We start from the raw sequence: 18,969 nt of genomic DNA, 5'->3' as shown, positions 1-18,969 counted from the left end.
TCATTGTGATCATGGCTGATCATCCCCTATCAATAACCCCTGCATGCCTTCTCCCAATATCCTTTGACTCCACTAGCCCATAGACCTCTATCTAACTCTCTCTTAAATCTATCCAATGATTTGGCCTCCACTGCCCTCTGTGGCAGGGAATTCCATAAATTCACAACTCCCTGGGTGAAAAAGTTTCTTCTCACCTCAGTCTTAAATGACCTGCCCTTTATTCTAAGACTGGCCCCTGGTTCTGGACTCGCCCAACATTGGGAACATTTTTCCTGCATCTAGCTTGTCCAGTCCTTTTATAATTTTATATGTTTCTATAAGATTCCCCCTCATCCTTCTAAACTCCAGTGAATACAAGCCTGAAGATCCTCTGTCGGGACTGGAAAAGAGAGAAGACATGTTGAAAGGCTGACTGGAAGAAAGGATAGAAGTAAGAAAGGGAAAGTGTGACAAAGATAGGCCAGGTTTGCCATGTGTCTGTCGTGTGGGTTATTGGGAGCAGATAAAAGGTTAAAAATACAAGAAGAAACACAAAAGGAATATTGCAAATTGCCGTCTGGGCATTACCAACAGCTAATGGTGAACTAATGTGACATGAATAAATGGATTCTTTATTCAGGTATTGTAGGTTGGAAATACATGGACGTTTGGCACTCTAACATAATAGTCGTAGCTGTTGAGAGGCGGTTGCCTCGTGAGCTCGGTTTAGCTCCTGCTGAGGTGGCAGGACACTCTCATGAAGTGAGAGGAAGCGGAAGAACAAGAGAGAGCGAGAGAGGGAAGGTCAGGACATATACTAGGGCACATCCATATATCTCATGACTCCTTCCCAAGGTTGCCGAGGATTTGCATAGCAGGAATGGCCTAACCATTAGGTGCCGCTACAGTATATCAAAATGGCTAGTAATGTAATTAATATAATTTCAACATCTGCCATGTGGAGATTATAATGTCATGTAGCTGTGCTGGGTTCGAGGTAAAAAGTTATCTTCAACTTATTTAAGAATGCGTACAGCACAAAATTATTTTCCGCAAGATGGAAAAAAGTGATGTAATTACCTCATTTTTTTTCCCAATGACGATATTTTCCTCCTCCTCCTCCTCCTCCCCTTCTTCATCTTCTTCCTCCTCCTCTTACTCTGGCTTTAAATCAATTGTCTCTGAATCACATTCGTCCATCTCAATGACATCCTCAGGAAGAGCATCCCAAGAGATAGTTCCTCTTTTCACCAAAGAGGACCCAATTGCAGCATTATTAATGATCAGTGAAAGAGCTCTGGCTGATCTTTTTGGAAACAAACGGGCAGGAAGATGTTTTGAACAATCAAGGAGTATCTAGGAGAAAAAAAAGTTCAATAAGGAATTCCTGTCTTTAAACAAAAATATATGTTTTAATATTGACACAATGAAAATAATGCACTTATAGCAGTACATATTTTAAGACTCAGGATGCCACTTCCATCACACCATTCATTTTGCATCAATTGAAATACCTTAACTACAAGTGAGGGAATGGCAGGTATGAGGGATGGGAATTAATTTGTCCAATACAATTCAGCAAGAAACCACGATGTCTCCATACAAAAAAAAACAGAACACAAAGTAGTGTGTTAGATGAGGCAGACTATGCAGAGAAAGAAACCGTTCGTTGGAAATTAATGACCTTGCATCAGAAATGGCTAGGTCCGATGCAAACTGAAAAGTTGAGTTTATTATTGTCACATGTACCGAGCTACAGCAAAAATCTTTTGTTTGCCTGCTATCCAGTCAAAGAAGACTATACACAATTGCAAAAAGCTGTCTACAGTGTGCAGATACAGGATAATGGGTATGGTGTTTAGTGCAAGATAAAGTCCGATTATAGATATTTTGAAGGTCCAATGAGTTAGAAGGGAGGTCAGTACACAGTCTAGCTGGTGAGAAGACGGTTCCGTTGTCTGATAACAACTAGTAAAACATTTTCCCTGAATATGGATGTATGCGTTTTCAAACTTCTGTACCTCTTGCTTGCTGGGCGAGGGGAGAAAGGGAAGTATCCATGACGAGACGGGCCCTTGATTATGCTGCTGCAGTGTGAAGTGTGGATGGAGTCAATGGCAGGGAGGTTGGTTTGCGTGATGTTCTGGGCTATGTCCACAACTCTTGGCGATTTCTTGCAGTCTTGAATGGAGCTGTTCCCTAACCATGCTGTGATGCATCCCGATAAAATGCTTTCTACAGTGCGTCTGTAGAATCTGGTGACGGCTGTTGGGGACATACCAAACTTCTTAAGCCTTCTAACGAAGTAAAAGCATTGGTGTGCTTTCTTGACCATTGCTTAGATGAGGCTGGCAATTTGCTGGTGATAATTATTCCTAAGAACTTGAAGCTTTCAACCATCTCTACTTCACCATCCTCAATGCATACTGGGGTATGTTTACTGCCGCTTCCAGAATCACCATCGTCTTTGCCTTGCTGACATTGAGGGAAAGGTTGGTGTCTTGGCATCAGATTACAAGGTTCCCAATCTCTTTCCTGTACCTAGTCACATCATTGTGTAGGAAGTAACTGCAGATGTTTGTTTAACACCAAAGATAAACATAAAAGGCTGGAGTAACTCAGCGGGTCAGGCAGCAACTCCTGAGAAAAGGAATAAATGACCATTCAGGTCGAGACCCCTCGTCGGACTGAGTGTCAGGGGAGTGGGAAACGAGAGATATGAAAAGGATCAAAGTACAAATGAATGAAAGGTATGCAAAAGGACTAATCAAAGCCAGCAATGATGATTAAGAAAAGTTGGAGCCCACAATGGTCCATTGTTGGCTGTGGAGAAGGTGATAACGAGTAATACAAACAGCGAAACTAAGCAGGACAACAGTGAAACTAATACAATGACTAGTGTGGGGGAGGGACAGAGAGAGAGAGGGCATGCAAAGGCTATTTGAAGGTACAGTCTTGAATGGAAATGTAATCTTTTCTATTCTCCGGAGATGCTGCCTGACCCACTGAATTACTCCAATGTTTTTGTCTATCTCAGTCTCATCATTATTTGATATCTCGCCCATTATGGCGGTGTTGGCAGTGAATTTGTAAATTGAGTTTGATTAGTATTTGGCAGCACATTCATGAGTATATAAGTAGTATGGAAGGGGCACCAGTATTGCGGATTATCGTAGAGGATGATTGGTCATCTAACCTCACTGATTGCAATCTGTTGGTCATGAAGTCGAGGATCTAGTTGCAAAGGGGAGTGGCAACTCCATTTCCACGAGTTAGGAGAGCAGCCTGGTTGGGATAATGATATTGAAAGCAGAATAGTCTATAAATTGAAGTCTGACATAGGTGTCTATCTTATTCACGTTCCTGGGGTGAGTGTAGGGCCAGGGAAATGACATCAGCCGTGGACCTGTTGTGGTAGTAGGCAAACTGTAGTGGATCAAGGCTGCTTGGCAGGCAAAATTTAATGCATCTCTAGCCTCTCAAAGCACTTCATAATAATGGATGTCAATGTCATTAAGGCATGAGATCTTGCTTTTCTTCGGCACTGCAATGATAGCAGTCTTCGTGAAACAGGTGGTTGCTATCTCAGAACGGAATAGGGAGAGATTAAAGATGTTCATGAACATTCTTGCTCGTTGGTCCTCACAATTCCCAAGGACGAGTCTAGTGACTTCATCCAGGCCAGCTACTTCCCGTGGGTTCACCCTCGGGAAGGCTGATCTACCTTCTGGATCAGTGAACCTGAGAAAAGGTACACTTATGTCTGACAGGACAGATGTTACCGCCCTGTTGGCCTTCTGCTCAAAGCGAGAATTAATCTTAAGATCGAACCCGGCCCCCTGGCACCAGCAACTCACAAGTCCCAACCAAACCACAAACCTCCACGTCTCCGCAATGCCAAAGGGAACCAATGCTGCCACAAGGAGCACCCGAGGTCAGTATCGAAGTCGGGTCTCTGGCGCTGAAAGGTAGCAACTCTACCACGGTGCCACTCCGAGGTATAGTGTATTTTGTATCCTTTACTGTTTATTGTGTAGTGTATGTTTATTGGCTAATTTTCCAAAAGGACTGTACATATTGACCCCCTTATTTGGTTATAGTGTACAATTGGTAATAACAGACATCATCTCCCCCATGTGGTCCTTTATAGCGAGGGTTTACTGGAGTGATAACAGTGCTAAGAAATGCCTATTACAAAATTTGTTTATTTGTCTTTTCCGATAATTTTCACACATTACTTGCAGATTTAATCTTAACTATAGGATATTTGAGCTGGCCTTGTTTTACTCAATTCCTAACAATTCACAGAAACTATTGATTTTAGCAAATGCCATAACAATGCTGTATGCTGTATGATGACCCTGAAATAGCTGGAAAAAATGGAGCAGTGAAAACTTAAATTTGTAGCAACCAAATCCATATTTATTTGTATCAATCCATTTGTCACAAAATAAAATTTTGGAAAAAGCAATAAATAGAAGTTGCTGAAGATCTTCAAACTACCACAAATACTATAATGATAGGAACCTCAAAATCAGTTCAATAATGTAACTGAAATGTTAAGGATTAAATATTTATAAACATAGCTCACCTTTTGTGCCACTGCAGAGAATTTCAGTACATTCAGTGTCTCTTCATACATAGAAGCACATTGGCTGATATTAACAATTATGCGTACTTTTCCTTTGCCAGAGAAAAACCCCTGGAAGTAGCGAGTAAGCTTACTTTCCCTAAATGGAACATGGCCATGCGTCCTAAGAGAAATAAAATAGTTAAAATAACATTGAATAGGTTTGACATCCTATATTGCGTAAGAAGGAACTGCAGATGCTGATTTAAACCGAAGATAGACACAAAAGGCTGGAGTAACTCAGCGGGACAGGCAGCATCTCTGGATAGAAGGAATAGGTGACATTTCAGGTCAAGACCCTTCTTCAGACTGATGTAAGCGGAGAGGGAGATGCATAGATAAGAATGTGTAAGGTGTGAAAATAGGACAAAGGGAAACGAAATCAAGGAAACTGTAGAACAGATCATTGCTAGCTGGGAGAAGGTAACAACTAAGCAAACAGAGATAAAATGTAGTCGGATACAGTAAGACTGGTCAGAGAACTGGGAAAGGGGGAGGGATGGAGAGAGGGAAAGCAAGGGTTACTTGAAGTTAGAGAAGTCAATTTTCATACTGCTCGGGTGTAAGCTGCCTAAGAGAAATATGAGGCACTGATCCTCCAATTTGCGCTGGGCCTTAGTCTAACAATAGAGGAGGCCTTAATAGAAAGTTTGCTAACAAGTTAAAGAGTAAACATAAATTCTTCCATTTTAAATAGTGAATTGGTGAAAAGAAGTTTCAAAAATGTACAAAAAAATTCTGGTGTAACTCAGCGGGTGAGGCAGCATCTCTGCAGAAATGAAGGGTCCCGACCCAAAACATCACCTATCTATTTTCTCCAGAGATGCTGCCTGGCTAGCTGTGGTACTCCAGCAGTTTGTGCCTCTCTTTGGTATAAACCAGCACCTGCAGTTCCTCATTATATTTTATAACAGAAAGTTCAAAATTTGTCTCACAGCGGAACTGACATATGATGAAAGAATTTGTCGACTGGGCTTGTATGCACTTGAATTTAGAAGGATGCGAGGGGATCTTATAGAAACATAAAATTGTACCAACTAGATGCAGGAAAAATGTTCCCAATGTTAGGTGAGTCCAGAACCAGGGGGTCACACAGTTTAAGAATAAGGGGTCGGCCATTTAGGACTGAGATGAGGAAAAACTTTTTCCACCCAGAGAGTTGTGAATTTAACCATATAACCATATAACAATTACAGCACGGAAACAGGCCCTACAAGTCCATGCCGAACAAATTTTGTTCCCCTTAGTCCCACCTGCCTGCACTCGTACCATAACCCTCCATTCCCTTCTCATCCATATGCCTATCCAATTTATTTTTAAATGATACCAACGAACCTGCCTCCACCACTTCCACTGGGAGCTCATTCCACACCGCCACCACTCTCTGCGTAAAGAAGTTCCCCCTCATATTACCCGTAAACTTCTGTCCCTTAATTCTGAAGTCATGTCCTCTTGTTTGAATCTTCCCTATTCTCAAAGGGAAAAGCTTGTCCACATCAACTCTGTCTATCCCTCTCATCATTTTAAAGACCTCTATCAGGTCCCCCCTTAACCTTCTGCGCTCCAGAGAATAAAGACCTAACTTATTCAACCTATCTCTGTAACTTCGTTGTTGAAACCCAGGCAACATTCTAGTAAATCTCCTCTGTACTCTCTCTATTTTGTTGACATCCTTCCTATAATTTGGCGACCAAAATTGTACACCATACTCCAGATTTGGTCTCACCAATGCCTTGTACAATTTTAACATTACATCCCAGCTTCTATACTCAATGCTCTGATTTATAAAGGCTAGCATACCAAAAGCTTTCTTTACCACCCTATCTATATGAGATTCCACCTTCAAGGAACTATGCACGGTTATACCCAGATCCCTCTGTTCAACTGTATTCTTCAATTCCCTACCATTTACCATGTAAATTTGTGGAATTCTCTGCCATAGAAGGCAGTGGAGACCAATTCACTGGATGTTTTCAAGAGATAGTTAGGTTTAGCTCGTGGGGCTAATGGAATCAAGTGATATGAGGAGAAAGCAGGAACGGGGTACTGATTCTGGATGATCAGCCTTGATCATATTGAATGGTGGTGCTGGCTCGAAGGGCCGAATGACCTACCCCTTCACCTATTTTCTATGTTTCTGTGAAATTAATCTGTTTTAAAGCAACATCAGAAGTAAAAACAGATTATCTTAGATTAAAGTAATATACTATTTAAAATTATAATATCTTTGACTGATAAAACAAAGGTTTCTCAGAATTTTGGAAAATTAACCAAAGGTTTAGATTATTAGGGTTGTTGCATTAAGTAGTACGGTAACTTGTTAGTGTATAACCAGCAATTCATATGCATCTAAATGAAAGGGCCATTAATTCTCAAACTATACCAGAATTGAATATAAAATAGACAATGCAAGAGGTAAGCTAGAATTTTAAAGATGCCAAATTTCAGGCATGAAATTAAACTGAGCTAATCATCTGCCTCTTGCATAGATTAAAAAAAACAGAGAGCAAGATATGAATTCATGGTAATATTAGTCTAGATGCACAATGTCACTTTCCAGCAATATGATTATTCAGATGTGTATCAAACATTATGGATGAATGAACAATCAATCCACTAAGCCAACCTTACCACAACATTTGACACTCAAATCTCTCCCCTGGTGTCCTGGATGTTGTATTTTCTTTGGTTGTTAAAATCCATGCTGGTTTTAGTACAACCAGACGTGTACATGAAAGTACATACAATTTCTTTAACAGTTGGTACTGTCATAATTTACAATGAGAATAAAGAGCCCGCTATAACTACAATGTATAGTAATGAATGACAAATGCCATCCATAATATGCAAATAGTAAAATGTTGACATTAATAGTGCCAGAAGCAGACTTTCCAGATTACTGCATTATTCCTCATTCATTCATACATTTACTTTACTATTTTTTTCTAAAATGTTACATATAATACAATATTTTTTCTAATGAATTGCCAAGTTTAAGAAATAAAATGTTGTACATTCTCTATAACCGTGTGAGTTTTCTCCAGGTGGTCCGGTTTCCTCCCACACTCCAAACAAATGCAGGTTTGCAGGTTAATTGGCTGTTGCAAATTATCCTTATTTTGTAGGATAGAACTAATGCATGCACGATTGCTAGTTTGTGTGGACATAGACACAGTCCAAAAACAGACATGTGGACAGATTACAGAAAGATGGAAAAGCAAGTTTGTCGTAGTGGGCAACATTAAATTCCACAGTATTGACTGAGACTTAGCGCAAAATTTGTTAGGTGTATCTAAGAAGGCTTTTAAAACAGTGTGTGGATAGTCTAAATGAAGAGTAATACTTATTGGGGAAATATTGGGGAAATATTGGGGAAACAAGCCTGGCTAGGCGACTGGTGTTTCAATGAAAGAGTGATCACAATTCCATATGTTTTAAGATAGTCATGAATAAAGTTACATATGGAACTTGGGTGAAGGTACTAAAGTGGGATAAATCTGGTTACTGCATTATTAGGCAGAAACTAGGGAGAGTAGGTTGGGAGTTGTTATTGGTCCACTGATTCGAGATCAGGACCGGCATGTTCCAGTAAGGAGGAAGATAGGAACAGCAAGGTTAGGGAATGTTCGATGACCAAAGAGATTGTAAATATGTTTGTAAAAAAAGAAAAAGGAATTGCATGCAAGATTTGGAAAGATGAAATGAGATCGGCTTTTGAGGAATATAAAACAAGCAAGAAGGAACTCACGAGGGCAATTAGAAGGGCCAATGGGAGCCATGAAATATTCCAGCATCTGCAGTTTTGTGTCCCATGAAATGTCAGAGTTGTATTAAAGAAAATCCAAAGTATTTTGATACAAACATTAAAAACAAGGGGAAAACTAGGAAGAAGGTATTAATGAGGTACAAGGATTAAGGAGAGAACTTATGCTGAGAGCATTAAGGGAGGTAAGAGGAGATTTCTGGGATCTTGACAAAATGCCCACTGATTTGTGCTGCTTCTTTTAACTGCTATATTTAATCCTGACCTGATCTGTCACAAAATGTTGCACAGTATAGCATCAGGTTGTATCAGTTTATTGATTGAAGCAAAATAAAATTCTGTTGCTGTTGGTGGTTCACACCATCTTGTAAATATGTATTTTTTGGTTGCTGGCATTGTTTTAATTTAATGCCCATCGGTATCATGTTAGTGGTATAGAACATGGAAGATTTTTATTACGTCATCAAAATGGGCTTTGACGTTACAAATATGCATTGTTAAATCCTACAAAATAATAGTTTTTAACTTAGAAAACTTTTCCCTAGCACAACCTCCTTTCTATCACCCCAATTCTGTTACTCCCAAAATGGGTAGACCAATTGAATCTATCCCCTCCCTTTCTGAATTCCTCATCAGATGCTCAAAGATCTTTTATCTCTGTACCAAGTAAACAACATACACCTTGCCCTGGACACAATTACAACAATGACCATTCAATTCCTATGCTACAACCTTTATACTACTCAGTTTTCATATACTTTTCACTACATTTACCCTAAATATAATCAATAGTGCAAAATTAAATATAATTCATAAACAATATTATGTTTAATTATAGCACACCACTTCTACTGAGACTTACAAGCAGTGTTCTTATTCAGTATTTCTTTGGTTTGGTTAAGCTCCTCAATGGCACACGCCAAATTAGCTTCCAGTTGGGCAATAGTTTCTTCAGGATCTGGAGCAGATGCTGGATGGTGACGGATTATTTCTGTGTGCTTCTTGATTTCAGCAACATCTGGCTCCAAGGACTTGATCTATCCCATAACATTAGTATTAAAGAAAATCCAAAGTATTTTGATACAAACATTAAAAACAAGGGGAAAACTAGGAAGAAGGTATTAATGAGGTACAAGGATTAAGGAGAGAACTTATGCTGAGAGCATTAAGGGAGGTAAGAGGAGATTTCTGGGATCTTGACAAAATGTTTGTAGGTTCTCTCACCACTGGTGAGGTCTGAGAGACTGGAGAATAACCAATATTGATGAGTCTCACATCAGTAGTAAGGAAGCTATTGGAAATCACTCTTCAGGATAGCATTCCTTCATGTTTGGAAGAGAATTAAGTACAGACAAGTAACGTCTTTCAAACTATTGAGTAGAGTAATGTAGCAATGTTACAAAATTTTGAGATTTAAAAAATCAAGTCTGCAATTTATCCCATCAGATAAAGCATAACAATAAGTTTAATTTGACACCAAATTCACTTTCATATCTCAAGTATTAAAAAAGTTATGACCATTTTCATACTCGGAAATTAGCATCTTGTTCCCTATTGATTTTCAATGGACATTACAAAAAAGCTGTGATCTTGGATAATCAAACGCCCATTTCTTAAGGAAAGATTAACATTTTTAAATAGCCTAAGAGTCCAAAGATTATTCACAAATAATTCACAATATAACATGATTTTTATATCTAATTTACATTAATGTATAGGCCAAATGGAAGGAATTTAGTGTTCAATTGCTGTAAATAAATGCCCATTTAAATCGGCTTTCTAGTGGGTTCATGTGGAACGCGCCGGTTTAGAACGTTGACATAGCGCTGGATTAGTGCCCTCAAGTGCTGAGAAAAATACTGCGGGATATAAAAAGCCCAAAATGAGCTACTCGCTATAGATAACTTGATATATAGGGTTATATATATGCCCCATTTAATGTAAAAATAAGGTACATACCTTTAATTGTTTGCTCTATAAAACCCTGGGGCTGCGAGAGGTTGCGAAATGAAACAGTAATTTTAAAACTATTAGAACTATATTATCGAGGCCTATAAAACTAATAATACCTTTTGCGACCGGGTCTTGCAGCGATTTTTCGTTAATGATTTACTAGGCTGAACATGTGCGATTAGTACAGCCTAGTAAAAATTGCGTTTTAAACCCGCCCCCTCCAAACAGCGCCAAAATCGCGGGCCTGGCTGAGGGCAGATTCCTAATGACGATTCAGGTAGGTTTTGTAACATACCTAAGTAGTGGACTTTAATAAGACTTTTAGCAAACTCACTTATGGTAAACTGACCCAGATTAAAATGCATGGGATCTATGGAAACTTGCTCATTTGGATTCAAAACTAGTCTACAGCTGGATATAGATCAGTTCCAGAAATGGGCAAAGAAATGGTAGATGCAGTTTAATATTAGCAAGTTTGAAGCGTTGCACTTTGGGAGGTCAAATGCAAGTGGAAAGTATACACTTAATGGCACAATCCTTAACAGTATTGATGTACAGAGGAATATGGGTTCCTGAAATCCATAGTTCCCTGAAAGTGGCAATACAAGTAGATAGAATGGGAAAGTGGTATATGATATGTTTTGTTTTTTGTTTGTTAGTCAGGCCATAAAATATAAGAGTCAGGAAATCATGTTGCATCTTCAAAAAACTTTGAAGGTAGATCACAAAATGCTGGAGTAACTCAAAGGGACAGGCAGCATCTCTGGAGAGCAGGAATGTGTGACGTTTCGGGTCGAGATCCTTCTTCAAACTGAGAGTCATAGGAAACAGAAACGAGAGATATAGACGGTGATATAAACAAGAGATATAGACTGCAAATGAATGAAAGACATGCAAAAGGTAACAATCAGGAAAAGGTGGAGCCCAGAATGGGCCATTGTTGGTTGTGGGCGAGGTGATAACGAGTTGTACAGACAGTGAAACTAGTACAACGACTAGGGTGAGGGAGAGACAGAGAGGGAAGGGATGCAAGGATTACTTGAAGTTAGAGAAATCAATATTCATACCTCAAAGTTGTAAGCTGTCCAGGCAAAATATGAGGTGCTGTTCCTCCAATTTGCCTTGAGCCTCACCCCGACCATGGAGGAGGCCCATGGCAGTAAGGCCAGAATGGGAAAGGGGAGGGGAGTTAAAGTGTTTGGCAACCGGTAGATCACATGGGCAAAAGAATATAGAGATACAGGATTTCGCTGGAGAAAACGAATAGGTGACGTTTCGGGTCGAGACCCTTCTTCAGACTGAAAAGTCACCTGCTCTTTTTCTACAGAGATGTTGTCTAACCCGCTGAGTTACTCTAGCTTTTTGTGTCTATCTTCAGTTTAAAACCAGCATCTGCAATTCCTTCCTACACATCACGTAGGCCAAGGAGGACTGAGCGAAGGTGTTCAGCGAAGTGATTGCCCAGTCTGCGCTTGGTCTCGTGGCTATATAGGAGTCCACACCTGGAACAGCAGGTATAATAGATTATGTTGTAGGTGGTGCAAGTGAACCTCTGCCTCACCTGAAAGGTCTGTCGGGGTCCCTGGACAGAGGCGAGGGAGGAGGTATAGAACAGGTGTTGCATATTCCGCGGATGCAGGGGAAGGGGCCTGGCGAGAGGTGGGAAGGGATAAGTTAACCCGGGAGTTACACTCTCTGTGGAACGGGTTTGGAGATGGGAAGATGTGACTAGTGGTGGGATCCTGTTAGAGTTGGCAATAATGTCGGAAGATTGAGTGTTGTATGCCACAGCTAGTGAAAGGACTAGGTTAAAAAATAATAATTAAAAAATCACTCTCAACAACCTCTCCTTTGACTGCTCCCACTTCCTCCAAGGTGGGAGCAGCCATGGACACTATTCCTGTCACTTTACATAAAAAATAATAATAAAAACTATGCCTATCTTGGACAAATTACCCCAGGAACATTGGAAGTTAAGGTTGTGAGAGGCAGACAGGGTGGACAGACAGGACCCTTTCCTATGGTGGAAATAGACAGGGTATAAAAGACCAGAGGACATGGATTTAAAGTGAAAGGGGAAAGGTTTAAAGGAGTTGTGTGTGTGCTATTTTTCCCCACATAAAAAGCGGTGTGGGCTTGGAACACACTGCTAGGGATGGTGGTGGAGGCAGATACGACAGGGGTATTTAAGAGGAGTTTAGATATGCAGGGAATGAATGGATCTCAATCATATGCAGACAGAGGATATTAGCTTAACTTGGCATCATGTTTGACATGGACCTCCTCGTGGTGGGTTAGGTGCTGACGTTTTGTAAGGCAGCTTAGAAATCAGTAAGTATCCCATATGTCTAATAAATTATTTTGTTCTCTTGTGTTTTTCTTCAAATTTTGAAAGTAATACACTTTGGTCAACTTTTTGTCGATTTTGATCACAAATTAGCTCAAAATGACATGCAGGCCCATTTTTAATGCCATGTCACAGGTTGGTATCCTTATTTATGGAAACACTCATGTACAAATTTGGCCTGAAAGGCCCCTAACCATACTGTTTAGTTTAGAGATATGGCGCAGAAACAGGCCCTTCGGCCCACACCAACCAGCGATCCCCGTATACTAACAACACACACGCAGCACCCGTAGTTGGGATGGAACCTGGGTCTCGGGTGCTGTAAACGCTGCAAGGCAGCAGCTTTACTGCTGCCCTTAATGGAGAGCACTGTATCGCAGCACTATGACTATGATCTCTAAAATTAGTTGCACTGACATTTTATTTTAAAACATATGAACAATTTGAAGCTCATTCTTAAACAGTGGAGAGGATAGAAGAAAGGTGTCTCTTACTTTGAAATCTGGTTATGCCTCAATGCATTGATGCATTTTCCAAGAATTAGCAAAGAAGTGTTAATGTTTCCCGCTTCTTTTAATCTGTCGCCATTATTCTTTGTTTTTGCATTTCGTTCTGATCCCGCAAGATCACAAAGAGAAAGTCTGCAAATGGAACAGTTATATTCAGCCAAGAACAATACTAGCAGAACCAGAAATCAAATGACTTGAATGAATACTCACTCACCTTCTCTGTTACTTGAATTCATCTAAATCTCGGAATTAACTTGCATTGTCCCTGCCAGCCATTCTTCCCACCAGTGGTATCTAACCTACCTTTGCACGTATATAAGCAAATTTATTTTGCAAAATTACCTTCTTCGTTGCCAATCTATCCATTGCTTCACATCCCTTCTCTATATCCTCATACCAATCTAGAGATATCCGGGCTTCCCAATTCCAACAGCTAACAATTTTAATGAATTCACCAGTGAGTCATGCTTCAGCCCGGTAGTCATGCTCGGTAGTCATGAAATGCTTTGAGAGGCTGGTGAAGAAACACATCTGCGCCTTCCTCCCTCGGAACATGGACCCGTTGCAGTTCGCATATCGTCCGAACAGATCCACGGACGATGCGGTCTCCCAGGTCTTGCACACCGCTCTCTCCCATCTGGACAGCCAGAAGGGGGGCTACGTGAGAATGCTGTTCATAGACTACAGTTCAGCCTTCAACATGATAGTCCCCACCAGACTGGCCGGGAAGCTAATGGAATTGGGGCTCAACACCTCCCTGGGTCCTGGACTTTCTCACCGCCAGGCCCCAGGTAGTCAAGATGGGAGGGAATACATCGAAGTCCCTCACCCTGAGCACAGGATCGCCCCAGGGTTGCGTCCTCAGCCCCCTATTGTACTCCCTGTACACACATGACTGTGTGGCTAGGTTCAGCTCCAACTCAATAATTAAGTTTGCTGATGACACTGTGGTGGTGGGCCTGATCTCAGACAACGACGAGAAGGCCTACCGGGAGGAGGTGGCTGGTCTAGCACTCTGGTGCCAGGATAACAGCCTCCTCTTGAACATCAAAAAAACGAAGGAGCTGATCATGGACTTTAGGAGGGCACATCATCCGAGGACGTACACTCCATTGAGGATAAATGGAGATCATGTGGATAGGGTGAACTGTTTTAAATATCTGAGAGTCCACATCTCCGAGGATATGACATGGGCATCACACGCCTCAGCATTCGTGAGTAAGGCAAGGCAGCGCCTTTACCACCTCAGGCAATTGAGGAAATTCAGAGTGTCTCTGAGGATCCTCCAGTGCTTCTACGCAGCAGCGGTGGAAAGCATCGTGTCCGGGAACATTACTATCTGGTTTGGGAATTGCTCTGCCAAGGACAAGAAGGCTCTGCAGAGAGTAATGCGTTCGGCCGAACGCACAATGGGAACTTCACTTGCCCCCCTGCAGGAACTATACATCAGGAGGTGCAACTCCAGAGCCAACAATATCATGAGACCCCTTCCACCCCTGCAACGGACTGTTCCAGCTGCTACGGTCAGGCAAACGCCTCCGTTGCCATGCGATGAGAACGGAGAGTTTGAGAAGGAGTTTCTTCCCAGAGGCCATTCGGATTGTAAATGCCTATCTCACCAGGGACTAACTCTACTGAATATTTTTCCTTCCATTATTTATTATGTAAAAGAATATGTGTGTTATGATTGTGTTTATAGTTTGTTTGGTTGCACTGCTAAAAAAAACAAAAAAAAACAGCAACAATTTTCTACAAGGTTGTTGTGAGGATGAGAACAGCAATATCACAGTTTGAGTAGGAGCTTATTTCTCCCGCCTCACGCCCCTCCCACCAAAACAATGCTAACTCGGGTTCTAATAATTCAGAAAAGTTAAGTGAAAATTTGATTTTTGACATATAACAGTGGTAAATCGTAACCCTTCATGATGAAGCAAACATTTACTGTTGGGTGGAGGGATGGAATTATCTTTAAATACAGAATTGTTCTGCCCCACAGCTCAAGACATGTTTCGGCAGCAAAGCAATAATCCAACAAAATTCTCTAGATCATCCAAATATACATCTTTACAATTTCCTTTGAAGTTTATGCATTTTACTTCTTTCTTAAACTAAATTTAATACACGTAGTTCTGCTATAATGCATTTCCGCAATGCAAATTGGATACAACTGGATATCCAATAATTGGATATATCAATCAATTAGGAAATATTATTTGTATTACTGGGGCCTAATCAACTTTAAATCAATTTCATCTGGGAACTGGAGATACTCAAAAGCAAAAGCTATCTTGCAAAAAATGTTTTCATATAAACTCGCACAGTAATCAGACAGCATCCTCTCTGAAGTACACAGCTGCTAGTTCGACTGTGGAGGCCATTGAAATTGACACGCGATTGCTTCTACTGACAGTTGTACAATATTACTCCGTTTAAAAATGTTTAATACCACCTTTAGTATTTTTAGCATGTGGTAACAAAAATAAACTTAGTAGAAACTTTGTTTTGAAAATCCTGTGCGGACCAATAACTTTGTAAGAACGTTTAAAAATCTAGCTCTTAATCTCCATTTTCATTGATATAACTGGCATTATAAAGTGAGTTACTACAGTATAGCAAGGGTGGGGTGGGGTGGTGTTAGAAGGGGGCAGTTCACACACTTTAAAACCATACCCATTCTCTTGTCACATAAGATGGAAATTACAATGTTGTGAAGAAGGGGTTGGGAAATTTCTAATCGGAAATGGTAAGGGACCAGAGCAAGTTCTTAAGTTACACTCCGAGGACATAGAGGTTTGTAGGTTAATTGGCTTGGTAAATGTAAAAATTGTCCCTAGTGGGTATTGGATAGTGTTAATGTGTGGGGATTGCTGGTCGGCATGGGCCCGGTGGGCCGAAGGGCCTGTTTCCGTGCTGTATCTCTAAACTAAAAAACTAAAAAGTATAAGAGTCCTTAGGAATGCAACCATCCCGTTATAGCAGAACTACCTATATGATATTTGACCCTAATCAATTTATTTGATGGCATTCAAGGAGAATTCTTTGTAAAAATTATAACATATTTTATTACGCACAAATGAGTGAGGATTCCGAATTACATTTAGCCCAAAGCAACTTTAATTTTGTTAGATTTAAAATTCAGTTCGAAACTTGGCATATGTACATGTAAATTATTAAATAGCAACCTCTTGGAATGCATTTAGATGAATAAATGCCATACAGCATGGAAACAGGCCCTTCAGCCCAACTCATTCATGCCGACCAAGATGCCCCATCTAAGGTAGTTCCATTAGCCCAGATTTGGTCCATATCCCTCTAAACCTTTCCTTTTCATGACCCTGTCTAAATGTATTTTACATGATGTTCGTTGTATCTGACTCAACCACCATCTCTGGCATTACATTCCATATATGCACCACCCTCTGAATGGATAAATTTGCTCATCAGGTTCCTCTTAAATCTTTCCCCTCTCATCTTAAATCCATCCCGTCTGGTTTTTGATTTGCCTACCCTGGGTAAAAGACTATGCATTCACCCTATCTATTCCCCTCATGGTTTTATTCACCTCTATAAGTCTCATGCCCTCCAAGGAATGTGTCCTAGCCTTCTCAACCTCTCTATATAACTCAGCCCATCAGGTCCTTTTAACATCCTCTTAAATCTTCTCTGCACTCTTCCAAACTTAATGACATCCTTCCTATAGCACGGTGACCAAAACTGAACACAGTACTCCAAGGGTAGTTCACCAAAGTCTTGTACAATGACGAAATAACACCCCAATTTCCATACTCACTATCTTGACTGATTAAAGCCAATGTCCCAGATGCCTTCTTGACCACCTTATCTACATGTGATGCCACGTTCAGGGGACTATATACCTGTACTCCTGGATACAATATCACCCACTTTAGCATTGTCTGCAAACATACTAGTCATGTCTTGTACATTCTCATCCAAATTAATGATATAAACCACAAACAGCAATGGGTCCAGTACCAATCGGTGAGGCATACCATGTCAGTCTTCCAGTCTGTAAAAAACTCTACTCCCACCACTCTCTGCTTCCTTCCATGAAGCCAATTCCCAATACATTTTGCTAAATCTCCTTGGATTCTATGTGATCCAACCTAGCATACGGAACTGAAAGTTCCTTGCCGATGTCAATGTGGACAAAGTCTACAGCCTTGCCCCCATCAACCTTTTTGGTTACTTCTCCATAAAAACTCAAGATTCTTGAGAGGCAACCTCCCATGTAAACAAACACGCTAACTATCCCTAATCACCCCGTCAATCCAAATGCATATATATCTTATTTCTCACAATCCTCTCCATTAACTTACCGATCACAGATGCTAGGCTAACTGGTTTATAGTTCCCAGCATGTTTAGAAGGACTTTAACAAATCTGCAAATTTCACTTAAAACTCCCAATAAATGGACTAATGATCCCGTTCAATATTTCTGATACATCTTACCATAACATACATAACTATCTTTCTTGCATGAGAAAATGTAAAGTGTTGGGCCATCTGGCCAAATCCTCGATCACTGCATCGGGAACTCAAGGAATATTGTGGTGCTTTGAAAATCACACTGGTCGGGTTTTCTATTAATACACAGTCCTGGGAAGAGCATGGAAACAATAGATCAGAGGACATCCGCATTTATAAAGAAAGCATTCTTCATTCAATGCTCAGGTGGTAATTTAGCTACTGACCTGAGATTCATTTTGTGCAATTTCAGATTCCGTGAAAGGTCGAATACGAAGATAAACACACATATGGTCCTTTGCAGCTGCAGAATTTTGATCAGGAACCTATTTAAATATTTAAAAAATATATATATATCCAAGTTAAATATAATTTACATGTACGCAGATTTCAGGGAACAAATGGTTGCAGTACCAGCAATTATGTTCCACCCCCAATTACCCTTGGAGCATGGGTTTTCTTGAACATGGGGTAAAATATTACCTAAACTGCAATGCTGTTAGTTCCAAGACTCTGGCCCAATAAAGATGAAAAACTTCCAATGCAAGCTGAAATGATATTACAAAATACAAGTAATTCCTTTGCGATAAGGTACTGCTAGTAAGACCAACATTTATTAAACATCCCCAATTGCCTTTGAGCGCGGTTATGAGCCACCAGTCCTTCTAATGATGGTTTGTGAATGTAACAGGATTCTCACGAGATTCTGGTTAATGAGGATTTATGTATGCAGAATACAGAATGACAAGGCATTTTTAAATCAAAATTTTGAAATGCAACTCAAAGGTAATGAAAATACATAAATTTGATTTTTTGTTAAGGATAGATCAGCAGTTTGAAATATGCTTGGAAAAACTCAGTTCCATTTTGACTTGCGCAATCACAGATTTGTGGTCATTTTATATTTACCACATGCGAGGCATTTGAAGATTGTTCCCTGGACAGTTCATCTATCAAATCCTTCCTAATGTCATCAAAATTCACTGATGTAGGAATCTCTTGTTCATCATTCACAATTCCATGAGAATCCATGAACGTGTACTTGGAGTCGAGTATTGGCTCCATTCTGTAAAGGAAAAAACTAGTCAGTATATTTCTAGCACGTAAACTTGTGGTTACAATCCTAATACATCCATTCCACGATTTAAAAAAAGATGCATTCTTGGAAAATATGTTGTAGAGAAAAATTTCACAAATACTGATCATAATACATAAAGCATCTTGGTACATGTATGCTTATGTGCAGAGTGACATGTTGATCATAATAATCTTCTTCCTGCATATGGCATGCAGCCTAAAGCT

At 40.2% G+C, this 18,969-nt stretch overlaps 1 protein-coding gene across 1 annotated transcript; it reads right to left on the bottom strand.

The window, feature by feature from the left end:
* Positions 1-1,157: 1,157 nt before the first annotated feature.
* On the bottom strand, positions 1,158-18,733 carry LOC129694108 (kinesin-like protein KIF20A). The gene is made up of 6 exons (XM_055630832.1): positions 18,577-18,733; positions 17,895-17,993; positions 17,653-17,799; positions 13,167-13,313; positions 4,571-4,733; positions 1,158-1,335 (listed from the first exon to the last, which is right to left on the bottom strand). Exons 1-4 carry the CDS (start codon positions 18,730-18,732, stop codon positions 13,299-13,301), a joined length of 417 nt encoding a protein of 138 aa, XP_055486807.1. The 5' UTR covers position 18,733; the 3' UTR covers positions 1,158-1,335; positions 4,571-4,733; positions 13,167-13,298.
* Between the last annotated feature and the right edge of the window lie 236 nt (positions 18,734-18,969).

This window comes from Leucoraja erinacea, unplaced genomic scaffold, assembly GCF_028641065.1.
Source record: "Leucoraja erinacea ecotype New England unplaced genomic scaffold, Leri_hhj_1 Leri_545S, whole genome shotgun sequence".
In the NCBI taxonomy this organism is placed as follows: Eukaryota; Metazoa; Chordata; class Chondrichthyes; order Rajiformes; family Rajidae; genus Leucoraja; species Leucoraja erinaceus.
The sequence above is the reverse complement of the archived record's forward strand: the minus strand, read 5'-3'. Positions and strand labels throughout refer to the sequence as shown.

Coding starts and splice junctions, on each gene's coding strand:
- LOC129694108 (XM_055630832.1), bottom strand. CDS start 18,732: ATGGAGCCAATACTCGACTCCAAGTACACGTTCATGGATTCTCATGGA. Junction 17,994..18,576: donor CTTCAAATGCCTCGCATGTG/GTAAATATAAAA, acceptor ATATTTAAATAG/GTTCCTGATCAAAATTCTGC. Junction 17,800..17,894: donor TTGCACAAAATGAATCTCAG/GTCAGTAGCTAA, acceptor TGCTCTTCCCAG/GACTGTGTATTAATAGAAAA.